At 45.6% G+C, this 17,117-nt stretch overlaps 1 protein-coding gene across 15 annotated transcripts in view; it reads right to left on the bottom strand.

Moving 5' to 3' along the window:
• Positions 1–17,117, bottom strand: part of DNTT (DNA nucleotidylexotransferase) — a 464,208-nt gene that overhangs the window by 65,217 nt on the left and 381,874 nt on the right. For 14 of the 15 annotated variants that reach the window (XM_019502672.1, XM_019502670.1, XM_019502663.1 and 11 more), the window contains one exon: positions 10,768–10,908. The exons of the other annotated variant lie outside the window; for it this stretch is intronic. In XM_019502672.1, coding sequence (XP_019358217.1) covers positions 10,783–10,908 — 126 coding nt within the window. In that variant the 3' untranslated portion in view covers positions 10,768–10,782. Of the gene's footprint in view, positions 1–10,767; positions 10,909–17,117 lie in introns of those variants that run through there. 15 annotated transcript variants of the gene reach the window in all.

Below are 17,117 nucleotides of genomic sequence, written 5' to 3'. Positions count from 1 at the left end.
CACAAGCTAGCAGAGGGTAGGTTTAGGTTAGACATCAGAAGGCGCTATTTCACGGTCAGGGCGGCTAGGGTCTGGAACCAACTTCCAAGGGAGGTGGTGCAGGCTCCTACCCTGGGGGGTTTTACGAAGAGGTTAGATGAACACCTTGCTGGGGTCGTTTAACCCCAGTACTCTTTCCTGCCATGGCAGGGGGTCGGACTAGATGATCTTCTCAGGTCCCTTCCGACCCTAGAAACTATGAAACTATGAAACTATGACCAGGCTCCACATGCACACTCTCTCCCTCCTCCCCTTACTTCAATTTCAAGCTTCCTCTTCCTTTTCCCCTTGCTCCCTAACCCCTAGAGGTTTCTGGGAGTTGTAGTCCAAATTAACCATCAGCACAGTTCTGCAGACTGCCCCCTAGTCCTTCCTGCTGTTATGTACATTACATTCACATTACAATATTAACTAAAAAGGAAGGTTACTGAGGTAAAGTAGAACATAGCTGTTTTACAAACACAAGTAGAGAAAAGGAGAGTGGCTGGGCATTTTCTAGGGAACTGACTGAGGCAGCCAACTTTAAAGACTTGATAGTCATGAGTTACTTCAACTACTCTGACATCTGCTGGGAAGCCCATTCCACCAGCTCCAGCAGGTCAACCAAGTTCTTGGCAGCTATAGACAACCTGTTCTTGACACAGGCTGTGGAGGGACTGACTAGGGGTAAAGCCACTCGCTGACCAAAGGGGAAGATATAGTAGGCAACCTGAAGATTGGAGGTACTCTGGGTAACAGTGATCATGACCTGATCACATTCATCATCCACTAAAAGGCTGGGAATTCTGCCAGCAGAACAGAAATCTTATACTTCAGAAGGGCTAAGTTTGGTAAAGTCAGGAGTCTAGTTAGAAAGGCCCTTCACAACCAGTGACTGGATGATGTGGGAGTTCAGAAATGGTGGTACTTCGTTAAGGAGGCAATTCTCACTGCTCAAAAAAAAACATACCCATGCGGTCAAAAAGAGGGAAAGGGGCCAAGAGACCCGCTTGGCTCAACAGGGACATTGGAGAATTTCTCAAAAAGAAAAATGAAGTGTGCATGCAATGGAAAAATGGTGCAGCATCCAGAGAGGAGTACACTCATATAGCCAGGGTCTTCAGGTATGAGGCAAGGTAAGCCAAGGCATGCATAGAGATCAAGCTGGCAACCAAATTAAAAGACAACAAAAAGTCCTTCTATAGGTACATAGGGAGCAAGGAAAAAACGAAACTCCACTGTCAGACCCCTACTGAATATAGAGAGGAAGCCCACAGTTGATCCCTGTGAAAAGGCAGAACTCTTAAATGCTTATTTTGCATCAGTATTCTTGAAATTAGATGGGAACTTGTCACCTGTCCAGAAACCCATCAAATATGGGAAAGACAGCAGTCCACATACAATCAGTCCTGAACAGGTGAAAGTAGTTTTACAACATTTGGATGGTTTCAAGTCTGCTGGGCCAGATGTTCTGTACCTGAGAGTCCTGAAAGAACTGGCCGACCTCATAACGGTGCCTCTGGCAAGGCTGTTCGAAGAGTCATTGAACTCAGGAGTGGTCCTGAATGCCTGGAATAGGGCTAATGTGGTACCCTTCTTTAAGAAAGGGAAGAGGGATGACCCTGCCCTCATCCTGGAGGGCCATCTCAAGTGGTGTACCCCAGGAATCTGTGCTTAGGCCCACACTCTTTAAAATCTTTATCAATGGCTTGGATGATGGAGTGGAAAACACATTGATTAAGTTTGTGAACAACTCCAAGCTGTGGGGAAATGCAGATATATCAGAGGACAGGGTAAGGACCCAGAACGACCTTGACAGCAGTGGCAACACATAGGGGGTGCACAGGGGAGTACATGCAACCCCTGAGAGTGCTAGTGCACCCCCTGACTGGCCGCCCTTACCACTTAGGCTATAGGTGAGGGGGCAGGTGGGAGCACCAGTGCCCCGCCTGCAAGCACCAGCTGATCACTGCAGCCACTCCCAGAAGTGGCCACAGCCACTTCCAGAAGCCATTTCCCCTACACCCACCCTGAGCACTAAGATTGGCTGTGGGGATACCCTCCCAGTCAGCAGGACTGGTCACAGGGGGGGCACGTGCCCCCCCTGACTCAGGTGGCACCAGCCGCCCATGCTTGACACACTGGTCCTATGGGCTCAACATAATCAGATGAGGTTCAATAGGGACAAGTGCCAGGTCTTTCATCTGGGTGGGAAGAATCCTCATGATAACTATTCAACGAGTGGTGGTCCCCTAGCTGATGCTGCATCTGAAAGGGACCTGGGGGTGACAATCAACCAGAGGATGAATATGAGCCAACAGTGCAATGAAGTTGCCAGCAGGGCAAATAGAACTCTGGTGTGCATCAGCCAATGCGTTGCCAGTAGATCCAGAGAGGTGCTCCTCCTCCTCGATTTGGCATTGGTGAGACCACAGCTGGAGTACTGTGTCCAGCTCTTCAAGAAGGATGTAGATAAGCTCAAAAGGGTACATAGAAGGGCCACCCATATTATTAGGGGCCTGGAGGATAGGTAGGGAGGCCATCATAGAGAACAATCTGGTTGTCCTCTGTTCTCTATTGATACGAAACCGGACACCTTTATGTCCTCTATTTTTCTCTTGAAGAGAAGAATAGAGGACATAAAGGTGTCCTGTTTTGTATCAGTAGAGGACAGAGGACCATGTAGCAGAGAACCGGAATGTCGTCTATCATGGCCGCCCTAAGGATAGACCCTATGAGGAGAAACTCCAGGAACTGGGCTTGTTCAGTCTGCATGAGAGAAGACTGATAGGTGATTTGATAGCCACCTACAAGTATGTCAGGGGCAAACACCAAGATTCAGAGAAGCGACTCTTCAGAAAGGCACCTCTTGGAAAGACAAGGTCCAATGGGCACAAGCTAGTTGAGGAAAAATTTAGGCTGGACATAAGAAAAAAAATCTTCTTTTCCATAAGGGTGTCTAGAATCTGGAACACACTCACAGCAGAGGTGGTGCAGTTGCCAACCTTGGAGTTGTTCAAGAGAAGGCTGGACAAGCACCTCGTTGAACTCACTTGAGCCCAACTACCTCCTGCCCATGGCAAGGGACCAGACTTGATGATCTTACAGGTCCCTTCCAGTGCTACTATTCTATGATTTTAGGAAGGGGAGCTTTGAATTGGACATTCAAATGAATGGGGAGGTAGCAGAGTAACACAATATCACTCACTTGTCTGAGATGCATCTGAGTTGTAGACTCAGATATGATAAAGGAAAAAAGAGGCAGAAAAGGATTTACAATCATCAAAAACATAGGAAAAAATACACTAATGTTAACTGAAATTACCAAAAATTCTTGATCAACTTTATAGCAAAATAGTTCTCTGCTAATGTAAAAGCTGGAAGAGTAGGAACAAGACTCTGAGAAGGTTAAACAAAGCCTCTTTAAGTTCGGGTAGTCTTCAATTAAGCTTCAGGCTAAAATCAGTCTTTCAAGGCTAGAATAGGCTTCTCGTTAAGACAGAATTTTAGGCGAATTCTAATCATTTCCTTGTAGGGCCTTCCTTCAGGCCTCTAATCAGGTGAGTGGCTCTTCTTTGGACCCTCTCTAGGTTGTCCACATTGTTCCTGGAATGACAAGGAACAATGGCCATAAGCTACTAGAAAGAAGGTTTAGGCTGGATGTTAGGAGAAAGTTCTTCACGGTCAGGGTTGCCAGAATCTGGAATGGGCTCCCAAGGGAGGTGGTGCTCACCCCATCCTTACAGGTCTTCAAGAGGAGACTGGACAGGCACCTAGCTAGGATCACATGACCCCAGGGTTGGTGACTCTTTTCTTGCCTGCCAGGGGCAGGGGTTCGGACTAGATGGCCCACTGAGGTCCCTTCCGACTCTATGAATCTATGAATCCCATGCTAAGTCTTCAAAAACCTATAGCAGCCCTCTAAGAATGCTAAAGTCTTAAGCTAAATAGATTCTTTCAAAACTGAGGCAGGCATTTCAGTTTCTATGTTTGCCCTCTTCCTCCACCCACTGCTAAAATCTAGCCAGTTAGCAACAGCTCTCAGGTAATTGCAATAGTGTTATTAAAATATATAAAGCAGCAGAGAGCAATGTTATGCATATGATGGACTCTGCAAAACTGAGCCTCAGAGTGTCAGAGGACAGGTCAGGAGAGACAAAGACATGTGTTAGAAATAAATATCAATAGAAATTAAGTGAAAGCAACATTGTGGACGCATCTCATTTGGGGACATGAGATGCATGAGAAGGAGGAGGTGAAAACAAAGTCAAAGATGACGCTAGGGTTACAGACTGCAAAGGAAGTGAAAGCAAATGGGATTTTGACTCCTGAAGAGAGAGAAGATGGAGTAGTTCCTGAAGATGACCTTTTACCCAAAAGAAGCATTTCTGAGACACCAAGCCATGTGAAGCTGATATTAAATTATGAGTTTCCTTGGTTTATATAAACAGGGGAAAAAACAGAGAGCAATCACTATTGGCATAATGGCATAATCACTATTGGCATAATGGCATAATTAAGCATTACCTCAAAAACATGACACCTAACGTTAAACAGAGAAAAACCTATGGTTATGTCAGAGAACAAAATAATTTAAAAAGGTATCAGTCTAGTCAGACAGCTTGAAAACTGACATGCTACAGCCTGAGAACAGCTTTAAAATAAAACACCATTGCCAGTGCCACTTTAAAAGTACTATCCAATCTTTCCACTTTGTGGAGAATGAAAAAATCCAATTATAAAATGTTTTGCAAAGGTCATTTTAACCTAAACTTTGCAGAATCTGTAGTTTAGCTGAACTGAGCCCTCTCCAGACATTAATTTAACTGCAGGATGGGTACTGAGGAACTTTATCCCTAATCCCCAAAATCACAATTCCTGCTATGCCAAATGTTCAAAGTCTGGCATGACAGGATGCAGAATTTTTGAGATCTGAAATAAAATTTCTCACATCCCATCCCATGCATGTTATTGCATGGGGGTCCTGGATCAGGGCACTACTCCCCAATTCTGGGGTGCTCTCCTATCCAGACATGTAAAGGGCACATATGCAGCCCAGGACCAGGAAGCTGCTCCTGGTCCTGAGATCACCATGTACCCAGACCTTTAAAGGACTCACCTTCAGCCCAGCAGCAGGGAGCCAGTCCCCAGTGTTAGGCTGCCAATGCAGCATTTAAACTTGCTGGAGTCCAGGGAGCCCTGAATTGGGACTGAGTCCTCAGTGCTGGACTCCCTATACTAGGAAATTTAAATAGGCTTGCACGCAGCCCAGCAGCAGGAAACTGGTCTATGATGCAGGGCTTCTGACATTGCTAGCAAGTTTAAATGCACAGGGGCAACCCAGAACCAACTCCAGAATCCAGGTTCCCTGTGCCCCTTTAAGCTTTCTTTTCCTGTGTCCTTGTGACAAGGTATTTAGCAGAATTCAAAGATTAAATTTGGAATCTGACAGGCTGTACTGTGAGCATTTTTGCTATGGCCTTGACTTGCAACCTCTGAGCTGTCAACTACATGTCTTAGTGCCCACACCACCTCACCCGCCCATTAAGCTGACACATAACATGTTCAAATTAAAGTGCAATAAGCCAACCACAAAGATGTTCAACATTTCACAAGAAACATCTTTGAAGATGGTTCATCATTTTTATTGCATGATAAATTGCTTGACTGTGTGACATGTTACAATTTATTACACAATTGACACATTAAGCAAGTTACAAATATGCTGTCTGGAGGTGGCCTGATCTATAATTTATATGGGAAAGTGAAACTGTGTTTAAACATGAGTTATATTTTTCCTTGACCAAAGCAACTGGGCTGTCAAGTCCTAATTTACAGATGTTTTGTATCAAAACTACAGAGGAAGGATTTGAAAATCAAGTTTTTCACGTAGCATGTTATTAGCTTGGTTTAAAATTATGTTTTACCATTCACAACTGACATGATACTGCATGAAGTATTACCAACATCTTTTGCAGAACTGAAAAAGCACATACATTTTATAATTGTATACTATCTCACCAAAGATATACATGTACAAAAACATGATTTATGCTATATGTACATACATACACTTGAAAAAAATCAAGGCCGAGGAATAATTTCATAGCGTACCTTTGTAACAAGTCCCCAAAGGAATCTCTTTTTCTTTGGTTCTCATCTGCAAAGCTATGTAACTGATTCTAAACTTATGTGTTAATGCTGCTTTTTCCTGTCAAAGTCTCTTTGGAAATATATTAAAGTATCTAGGGTTCTTCCCTGACATAACTCATTCAGTACTCGAAACTACGATTCTCTCACACGCATCACATTTCAGGCAATGGGCCACAGTGGACCCTCCAGTGCCAAAGGGTTCATAAATATTAATTTAGAAAAAATATATATACTAGTCTTAAACAGTATGTGTAGCAGACTGAGAAAGTGCTGCCTTTAATGGCAAAAAAATTATTCCAATGGTCTCAATCTCTTCTAAATGCTATTATATTCTATCAGCTTTCAACATGTATTTTCTTTAGGGTAGTACTGGATTTTGCAGGCTGGTATAAGAAGTAAAACAAAATGATAACAGGCAAGTGCTTTCAAAGAAAAGAGTTTCATCATAAAAAATACAGGCATCCATAATAAGCTAGGCTCACCCCAAGGACATTCCATCCCCTCATCCTCTAGCCCTAGCCCTAACCCTGACCTACACAGACAGTACACAATAGAACACGGAGAAGAAAATATTATTTTGCCCAAATCCCAATCCAGTTGTTTGCTGTGTCTGCTTTGTGCTAAGCCTTGGAGTTCCTCCACAAGAAAAGAACCCATGTAGAGACTTTCACAATTTATCTCCACTTTAGTTGGCATACAAGATATGACATGAAAAAGGAGATATGCCCACAGATCTCTCCTGAGATTCCTAGATGGCATATTGGCATTTTGCCTGTGGAAATAAAAACAGTTTTCAGATGGCTCAAAGATATGTCTTACTGTGACCCAAGCATAGGATCAGAAGAGTTTCTCTTCACTCTTGAGTTGAATCATGCACAACTTGGTCATAGCCAACAAACTTTATGTGTTAGTAGTAATTAATACAACTTCAAAGTATTTTGTTTTCTAAAAAATGTCTGCAAAATTGTATATAGAATCATAGAAAATTAGGGTTGGAAGAGACCCTAGTCCAACCGCCTGCTCAAAGTAGGACCATCCCCAACTAGATCACTAGCTGCGTCTTAAAAAGCTCCAAGGATGGAGAGTCCACAACTGCTCTGGGTTACCTATACCAGGGCTTTATTATCTTCCTAGTGAGAACATTGTTTCTGATATCTAACCTAAACTTCCCTTGCTGCAGCTTGAGACTGCTGTTCCTTGTTCTATTATCTCCCATCACTGAGAAGAGTCTAGCTCTATCCTCTTTGGAACCACCCTTCAGGCTGCTATTAAATTCCCAATCAGTCTTCTCTTCTCCACCCTAAATAAGCCCAGTTCCCTCAGCCTCTCCTCGTAAGTCATGTGCCCCAGTCCCCTAACCATTTTCATTACCCTCTGCTGGACTCTTTCCAATTTATCTCCATCCTTTCTGTAGTGAGGGGCCCAAAACTGGACACAATGGGCCTTTGTACATGACACGTTTTTTGCCCTTTCGTGCGCTGCAATGGCATGACTGTTTGCATGAGTGGGTTTTCCAGACACTTTAAAAGTCTTTCTGGTGCATTAAAGTAAAACTCCTTGAACATAGTTTACTTTGACTCACCACAAATTAAAGCGTCGTGTCCATGGATTCATTGCATGCGAAGACAAAGGCACTCAAAGACATGTAATGAGCCTCTTTCTCCACCAGATGGCGCTGTGGCTCTTTTGTAGTTCACCCCTTCCTATTGTTTCCACTTTTGAATTGCTTCCACTTTTTTTTTCTTGTGCCCTTTGGCGGCTTCATGCTCCCACAGCTGTGAAGCAAGGCATTGGATGGGGGACCCTGGGCTAGGGTGAGGGGGGCAGCACTGGACTGTCCAACTCTCCTGCAGCACCAGCCAGGTGCTGGGCTTAATTCATTCAAAAACTAAGTACGTGCAAACACTGATGCAATGCTCCAAAGCTTAATTTGTTTGAAAACCTCGTGTATGCAAACACTGATGTGGCACTCCAAAATAAACACGTTTAAATTTTATAAATCTATTTAATTTAATGAGGATTAAACCCTGTGGTATGTACAGGCACCCAATACTCCGGATCCGACCTCAATACTCCAACTAATACAGCCTACTATGCCATTAGCCTTCTTCACAGGGCCATACTGTTGGGTCATGCTCAGTTTATTGTCCACTATAAATCCCAGGTCCTATTCTGTGCAGCTGCTGCTTAGCCTGTACTTGTGTATGGGATTGTTCCATCCTAAGTGCAGAACTTAGCACTTGTCCTTATTGAATCTCATTAGATTTCTTTGTCAAGGTCTCTCTGAATCTTAGCCCTACCCTCCAGTGTATCTACTATCCCCCACATCTTTCTATCAACTGAAAACTTGCTGATGGTACACTCCATCCCATCTTCCATGTTGTTGAGGACCCCTGGGGCACTCTACTTGATACTGGCTGCCAACTACCCTCTAAATCTAACAATCCATCCTGTTTTCTGTTTACCTTACAGTCCATTCATCTAACCCATGCTTCCTTAGCTTGCTTGAGAAAATGTTGTAAGGGGCAGTATCAAAAGCCTTGCTAAAGTGTAGGTATATTCCATCCAATGGTCTTCCTACATCCACAGAGCTAGTCATTTCAGGTTGGTCTGGCATGACTTGCCCTTGGTAAATCTATTTTGACTGTTCCTAATCATCTTCTTTTCCAAGTGCTTAGACATGGATTCCTTAAGGAACTGCTCCATGCTTCTTCCAGTGACTGAGGTGAGGCTGACCAGTCTATAGTTCCCCAGATTCTCATCCCTCCCTTTCTTAAAGATTGGCACTATATTTAGCCTTTTCCAATCATCTGGGGCCTCTCCCAATTGCCATAAGCTTTCAAAGATGATGGTCAGCAGGTCTGTAATCACATCAGCCAATTCCCTCAGCACCCTTAGGTACATCCCGCTTGGCCCCATGGACTTATATATGTCCAGCTTTTCGAAATAGTTCCTAATCTGTTCTTACATAGCTGTTGGCTGCTCACTTCCTCCCCAAACTTCTGCCAGATACCATAGTTTTGGAGCTGGCCTTGCCTGTGAAGGCTGAGATGATATAGGCATTGATTACATCAGCTTTTTCCACATCAGCAGTCACTAGGTTGCCTTCCCCATTTAGTAAAGGACCCACACTTTCCCTGATCCTCCACTTGTTGCTGACATACTTGTAGAAACCATTCTTGTCATCCTTCACATCCCTTGATAGCTACAATTCTAGTTGCACTTTGGCCTCCCTGATTTCATCCCTGCAAGCCTGAGCAATACTCATATATGCCTCCCTAGTTATTTGTCCAAGTTTCCACTTCATATAAGCTTCCTTTTTGTGTTTTAGCTTATTGAAGAGTTCCCTATATTACCCTAAAGAGTTCCCTGCTAAAACAAGCTGGTCTTCTGCCATACTTGATAGTAGAGGTGCACTGATACATCAGTCCCATATCAGATTGGCACCAATATAAGGAAAATTGACAGCATAGCAATTTGTTTTTTTTGCCTGATGTGGCCAATAATGTGGCCGATAAATGCCCCATGCATGCATGCAGCTGTAGCACAGCGTGCAGGCGGCCAAGAGCACAGCCCAGCAATGTGCAGAGCAGCTGGGTCTGGCTGGTAAGTCTGTTGTGGAAGAAGTGGAGGGAAGGAAGGGGCATGTGGGGGGGCCCTGCAGTGAAGGAGGCAGTGGGAGTGGGGCTGACCAACTGGGGAGGGGTAAGGTATGGGACAGAGCTGCAAGCAGCTTGCTTGGGCGTGTGGGGAGAGGCCTGCTCCCACCACTGCGTGCACCCCAGAGGGCATCGGGGGGTATGCCCCTGCATCTGTGCGCGGGAAGAAGGTGGGCTGCTGCTGCAGGCTGGGGCTGGGGCAGCAACAGACTCTTCCTGGAGAGGGGGCTGAGTCGGGGCAGGTGGTGGCGATGCTGGGAGGGTGGGTTGGGGGGTACGGTGAATTTTGGGGTGGCTGCAGCCTCTCCACCATTGCCCCCCTCCCAGCAGTGTTGCTATCCACCCCAAGGGCAGCTCAGCCCCCCCCACTGGGTATAGCTCAGCACAGCCCTGTCCCCACACTGCAGCCGCAGTCCACCCTGGTCCCACACACAGATCCAGGGGCACCCCCCCACACACACCCTTCTGGGGTGCACGTATCATCAGAAGCTGCATCCCCCAGATGAGCTGCTTGTAGCTCCATCCTATGCCCTGCCCCACCCCATCTTGGCAGCTCCTGCCCCTTCCCCAGCCCCACCCGCTCCCTCACCGCAAGAGCCTTGATCTCCTTAAAAATCAGTCATTAGTATCGGCCCTAAAATCTATCAATGCACCTTTACTTGATAGTCTTCTTGAGCATTGGGAACATTTGTTCCTGCACCATCAGTAAGGTTTCTTTAAAATACAGTCAGCTCTCCTGGACTCTCCCTTTCAGAATGGCCTCCCTGGGGACCCTGCCTATCAGTTCCCTGACTGAGTTGAAGTCCAGAGTCTGCTGCTCTCCTTCCTTCCCTCAAGATCATTAATTCAATCATTTTGGGTGGTTGCTGTTGCCATGCACTACTACATTCCCTACCAAGTCTTCCTTCTTTGCAAGCAGCAGATCAATAAAAGCACAGCTTCTACATGGCCTCTACAACACTTTCACCAAGATGTTGTCCTTAACACTCACCAAAAACTGCCTGGATTGCTTGTGTACTGCTGTATTGCCCTCCCAGCATATGTCAGGGTGATTGAAGTCCCCCATGAGAATCAGGGCCTGTGATTGGAAAACTTCCTTTAGCTGTTTGAAGAAAACTTCATCCACCTCAATCTCCTGGTCTGGTGGTCTATAGCATATACCCACCACAACATCACCCTTGTTGCTTTCCCCTCTGGCCTTAACCCAGAGACTTTCAACAGGTCTATCTCCAGTTTCATACTGGAGATATGAGCAATCATACGGCTCTTTTACATAAAGCACAACTCCTCCTCTTCTCCCCTGCCTGTCCTTCTTGAACAGTTTATATTCATCAGTGACAGTGCTCTAGTCATGTGAATTATCCCACCAAGTGTGTTATTCTAATCATGTCATAGTTCCATGACTGTGCAAGGACTTCCAGTTCTTCCTGTTTGTTTCCCATGCTCAGTGCATTCATGTACAGATACCTGAGGTAACTATCCTATTGCCCTTCTTTCTCAGGAAGAATGAGAAGGCCTCCCCTGTTGCCCCCTCTTGCTTGTGCTTCTACCAGGTCACCTATTTCCTCACTTACCTCAGGGGTTTGGTCTCCATTCCCTGGTGAACCTAGTTTAAAGCCCTCCTCACTAAATTAGCATGTCTGTCTGCAAAGATGCTCTTCCCTCTCTTCATCAGGTGTATCCTATCTCTTCCTACCAATCCTTCTTGGAACAACATCCCATGGTCAAAGAAGCCAAAGCCCTGTTGGTGACACCATTTGCACAGCCATGCATTGATCTGCAAGATGCATCCATTCCCACCCAGGCCATTGCCCTTGACCAGAAGGATCACAGAGAACACACCTGAACCCCTGCCCCCCTCCCCTTCAAGCAGCAGCCTACTTGAATTTGTATGCTTTACTGACCACGAAAATCCATCTTCTTTCTTACACAATGACTTAATGATGTTCTGATTTGCAGCCAGATCCCTGTAGTCACTTTTGATCTGCTAAGGGTCATCCTAGCAGTATCATTGATTCCCACATGGATAATCAGCATGGAGTAGTAATCAGAGGGCCAAATGAGTTACAGTAACCCTTCTATGACATCTTGGAACTGGGCTCTGGGCAAGCAGCAGATTTGCTGAGACAACAGGTCAAGCTTGCAGATGAATGCCTCTGTCCCCTGAAGAAGAAAGTCTCCAGCCACCACCACCCGTTGCTTCCTCTTGATGGCAGTAGTCTTGATCCTCCCAACTTTGGGGATGCCTGGCCTGGCCTCCTTCACCAATGAGGCCATGTTCCTCCTCCTCTGTTGCTAGGGCTCCATATCTATTCTCCAGGCAAACTGCTGCTAGTGGAGATGAAGACTTTTGTTAGGTGCCAGAGATTACAAGCTTCCAGCTTCCACCTTTCTGGGAGTCCATGTCCTCTTCCTTCTCTAGTGCTGCCTCTAGCAGTCCTTCTTCCACAGAGGGCTTCATGAAAATTGTAGTCTTTAGGGAACTAGCTTGAGAATGAGATTCATTACACCTATCCAGGAAACTGTAACTATCTAGCTGGTGTTATTATGTAATCATTCATTAAAAGAATCAGTGCTCTCAGAACCATTTTAGGGTGCATGTGTCTACTGTGTAACACATTTCCCCATTTCTCTATCACTATCAACCCAACCATAATCTCTCCAGTCAATCATGACCTTGAATTTGTTGTTATCACTGACTTAGTTCTCTCACTTAACCTATATTCAAGCTGTTCCTATATCTTGCTAATTCTTTTATGAAATTTCAAGATCTGGATTTTCTTTATCCAACCAACAGCTAAAATCCTCATCTAAGCCATCACTATTTCATGTTTTAACTTCTTTAAACTCATCTTTACACTATATTACACCATATTTACAGAAATACTAAGTCACCTTTTCATCTTGTAATCTTATTTGATGCAAAGAATTACACATGAACAGATGGCTTATTAATTTTTAGCCAACTTCTCTGAAAAGTTGAATATCAGTGGAATGAAGAGGTCAAAGATAACACCAGCTATATCACCCAATGTCACAAAGTGCCTCAATGATTCAAGATAAACAGAGGCAAAATCACACCCTTATTTCAGTCATTGGGGATGATACTGGGAAACCAGTTCATCTGGAAGAATCTGCAACCATGGCATAACAGTACTCTCTTCAGCAACTTAGGAGTAATGCTACCAGCCCATGATGCTTTCCCACCAGACCACCATTCATATTTCTTCTTGGTTGAAAAATGGCAGCTCTATGATAATCTCCTGCCCCACATGAAGCCAAGAAGTACAGCAGATGACAGGCAACTAAATAGTGCCTTAATATTCCTATCAGTCCAGCTGATTTTGCTATCTCTGGCTACTGCTGCTATCCTAATTCTTTTCTGGACAGGCTGCTGACTGGTGTCAATTTCTACCACAGGCACTGTGAAGTTAAATAAAGTTGTGGACATCCTTTTTGGTAGCAGCCTACTTGAATTTGTATGCTTTACTGACCACCAGAATCCATCTTCTTTCTTACACAATGACTTAATGATGTTCTGATTTGCCTTGGTTCTTATTGAGTGCATGTATACATGCAATTGATCCGGCAGCAGTTTACTCTTGAGTAAACTACTAGAGAGTAAACACTCCCAGACAGGCATCTGCATGTGCAGGGAAGTGGGAGCAGATTTGCTGCCCCGAGCAGCAAACTGCTCCTGCTTCCTACAACCCTGCAATGGGTCCCTACCACCACCAGGGTGAACTGGAGGCTCTGGCCAAAGCTGCCTGTGACCAGCAGCCTTTTACAAAAAGCATCCCTGCTCCCTGGCCAGCCATTTTTTCTGGCTGGGAGCAGTATGCAGAGCCTGGAAGCAACACACAGTGGCTCTTCCACCACAGCCTCTGCCTCCCTATTCTATGGCTGCTCTGGCCTCTGCCCCTAGCAGCAATGGCCAGCACCCTGGACTCCTGCTGGCCACGGTGCTGGCCCCAGTGGCTCACCTAGCTGCAGGGGCACAGGCTTCTCAATAAAGTTTTGCACTGTCACCCACCTCCATTCATGCTGTGAGGGGGAACATAGGGGCCAGGTGAGCATGGCTGGACCAAGTGGGAAGGGGGGGCAGGGGCTGGGATCCTGGGCAGGGCCAGGCCCAGGCCCAGGGGCTGTACTGGGGCAGTGAGGGCCCTCCCCCCAGTGGGGGGCTTACCAAATGGGCAGGGCTGGCATGTTCAAGTTAGTCCCAGCTGGTGGCAATAGCATGTGGCTCCTGGTGGTGTCCTGGGTTGGAGGGGCACAGTGTGTGGCTCCACAGGCAGGATCCCCCTTGAGGGAGGAGCTGGTGCTGCTGGTGGCTGGCAATAACATGGCTGGCCTGGCCTCATAGCTGGGGCTGAGGCTGTGGACCTGGAAGTATAGGTGCTGGCCTGGGCTCTCAGAGCTGATGGATGATGCTGGGAGAAGGGCGTACTGTGAAACTGGCTGCTGACAGGCTGAGGCACCCTCCCCCAGTGACATGTCACCACAGGTGCCAGGCAATACCAGAGGCTCAGGCTGCAGTACACAGCACAGCCAGGGTTCCAGGGCGTGAGAATGGCATCCAGTTGTAACATTAAGGGCATGGACTTGTAGGCAGTCTTTGACTGACAGTTGTGGTCAGTCACGGTGACCCACTGTGCCTTCAAGGTTCAAGTTATGCAACACTGGCACAATGACTGGTCATGACCATGCTCCCACATACAGCCTGGCAGCCCCTCAAACATGTGTGCAAGAGCACCCACCCCATGTGAACAGCACCTCAGCCTCACCCCACAGTGCCACAAGGTCCCCAGGCTCCACCAGCAACCAACTGAAGTCCTGAGACAGCACATGGCACTAGTGAGGATGCCAGTGTGGCTCCCATGATGACTCTCTGGAACTCTGTGTGGCTGTCTCAGTGTTGCTGGGCCTGGGCAGTTGCCTGCAGTGCCCAATGCAGGGGCATGGTGGAGGACTGGAAGCCACAGGGAAAAGCAGTGCCAGGTAGTAGCTGCAGGGTTTGGGCAGGCTGCTAGAGGCCATCTGCAGCCTGATAGAGATGGCTCTGGTGGCCAGGAGCTGGTTGCAGCTGGGCCTGGGTGCTGGCAGTTCTGGCAGGTGCCTGCAGCACCCAGAGGGGCTGGATGGTGTGGTCCTGGCAGCCATGCAGCACTGTGGTGCAGGGAGCACTCCTGGGCTGCAGGCAGGCTGGCTGATCTGGCCTGCGGCCTGTGCAGGAGGATGCTGTGGTCATGTGTGACCACAGGCTGCCTGCATGTGCCCCAGAGCTCCACAGTGCCTGCAGGCTTTTAAGGGCCTAGGGCTGACAGAGCCGGCCCAGCCCTGGGCCATGCTGAGGGGAGAGGCTCCCAGCCCAGGGGGCTCCCAGCCTGGGGGCCCTGTGGCTACGGTGAGGCTGGCCCTCTAGTGGCAGGGCTGACTGGGAGCAAATTGCTCCTAGTCAGCATCTACACATGCGTTATTGCGCAGTAACTGCTCATGATTAAATTTGCTACTTGCATTTGCAGGTACCAAATTTACTCATGAGTAGAGCAGTTTACTGCACAGTAAGCATGTGCACATGCAAAAGTAAAACATGTTTACATGTGCACATGCTTACTGTGCGGTAAACTGCTCTACTGCACAGTAAAGTGTCTCATGTAGATGCATCCATTTTATATAACCATCTTTTTGAAGACTCAAATGCAGCAAAGGTTTTATACTTAATTCCAAGTTCTGTAAGAATCTCTTACTAATCCATAGTTAATATATGACGAGCTGAAGCTCCAACTGGCAATCATCAGCACCAAGGACTTGAAACAACGTTATTCCCCATTAGAGGTAAAATGTAGTGAGTCTTCAGTCTAATATTTCAATTGTCTTGACAGTCTGGAATAGCAACTCATTTGCTAGCTCAATTCTAACCTCCTTACATTCCAGTTTGTACTCTTAATCTAGAAACCCATTCATAACTTAGTTGTACTCTACCATAGCTGACCAAGTAAGCCATCCTAATGTCCATTTTTAATTTATCCATGTTTGCAATATTTATTGACAGCATTGAACTGTTCCCTTAATCACAGTTGTACTCTCTCATACGCAAACTCTGAGGCATCAGGAAAACTCCTCAGTATAATGTTCAGCCACTACTGCATCCTCCATAAAATTGCTTTTTAAGGCTCACCTCTAATGTACTACCTATAAAACCCATCCTGATGATCATAGCCATAGAGATGATGGGTTGAAATTATTACTCTTCCCCTCTCTCCTTCTTCTCTACATTTACTTCCAACTTAAAATTAGAAACAATGGCAGTACATGTAACTAGAAAGATGTAGTCACTAATTCCTATGCTATATTTTTATATCTTAACTTTGGGGTGCTGGTATCTAGATTGTACATACAGGAGCCAACACTACAGGATCCCAAATCTAGTTGTGGCCTTTGGACACCACCATAATATAAGTATTTACTGCTACTGTTGATGTTACCCTCAATGAAATGTCACACATGTACTTTTGTGGCAAGGAAACAAGGATTTTCACTGCAAGAAAACCTGTTCAAATGAAATTTGCAGTGCTATTTTCATACTAAATCAATTCAAGTAGGCTTCAGATAAACATCCATACATTTGGTTGCTTCCCCAAATCAAATGCTTTTCAAGTAAAACCTCCAGAATGACAGGAAGATGCTTTGCTCTTTAGAACTAAATAAAAATGAATATTTCATGATTTGATCCCTGGAAGAGCACTCAAGTTATTAATTATTTTTCTTCATTGATTTTAAGCTCACCCTTCATTTGCTACCCCAGTGACCTTCAACATAAATTAACCTTGGTTATCATTCAGCCAGACCATGTAACTTCCTGCAAGCTCATCTTCCTCTACCAAGGACCATTGTCAGGCCCCTTGTGACTACAGTCAGTGTTCCGTTGATGTGTATGTTCATGATGTGCCTGTCAAGTAACTGGGTGGAAGTGGAAGACTTTTTGTTCTTATTAAAGAAGATATTTTCTATAATTGGTTTTATATGATGCTGAACAGTTTATATAGGGAAATTATATTTTGATTTCTTACTGCAAAGCCTGAAAGAGAGAATTCTAATGACAAAAAATATTATCTAGCAAACTAGTAGTCCCGCCTTTATGTAAAGCTACCTTACACTTTCTATTCAAAGATCTGTTTTCAGGTTTTCATTGGTTTAGAACTTCACTAAATGTTTATTCATTGGACTAAAATTGTCCGCAGTGGGTATGTGGTTCAGTCTGTGTTTTTTTTTGTTTGGTTGTGG

This window comes from Gavialis gangeticus, unplaced genomic scaffold (assembly GCF_001723915.1).
Source record: "Gavialis gangeticus isolate Ggan-Ray unplaced genomic scaffold, GavGan_comp1, whole genome shotgun sequence".
NCBI lineage: Eukaryota > Metazoa > Chordata > Crocodylia > Gavialidae > Gavialis > Gavialis gangeticus.
Note: the sequence above shows the minus strand (reverse complement) of the source record. Positions and strands in the feature narration are given on the sequence as shown.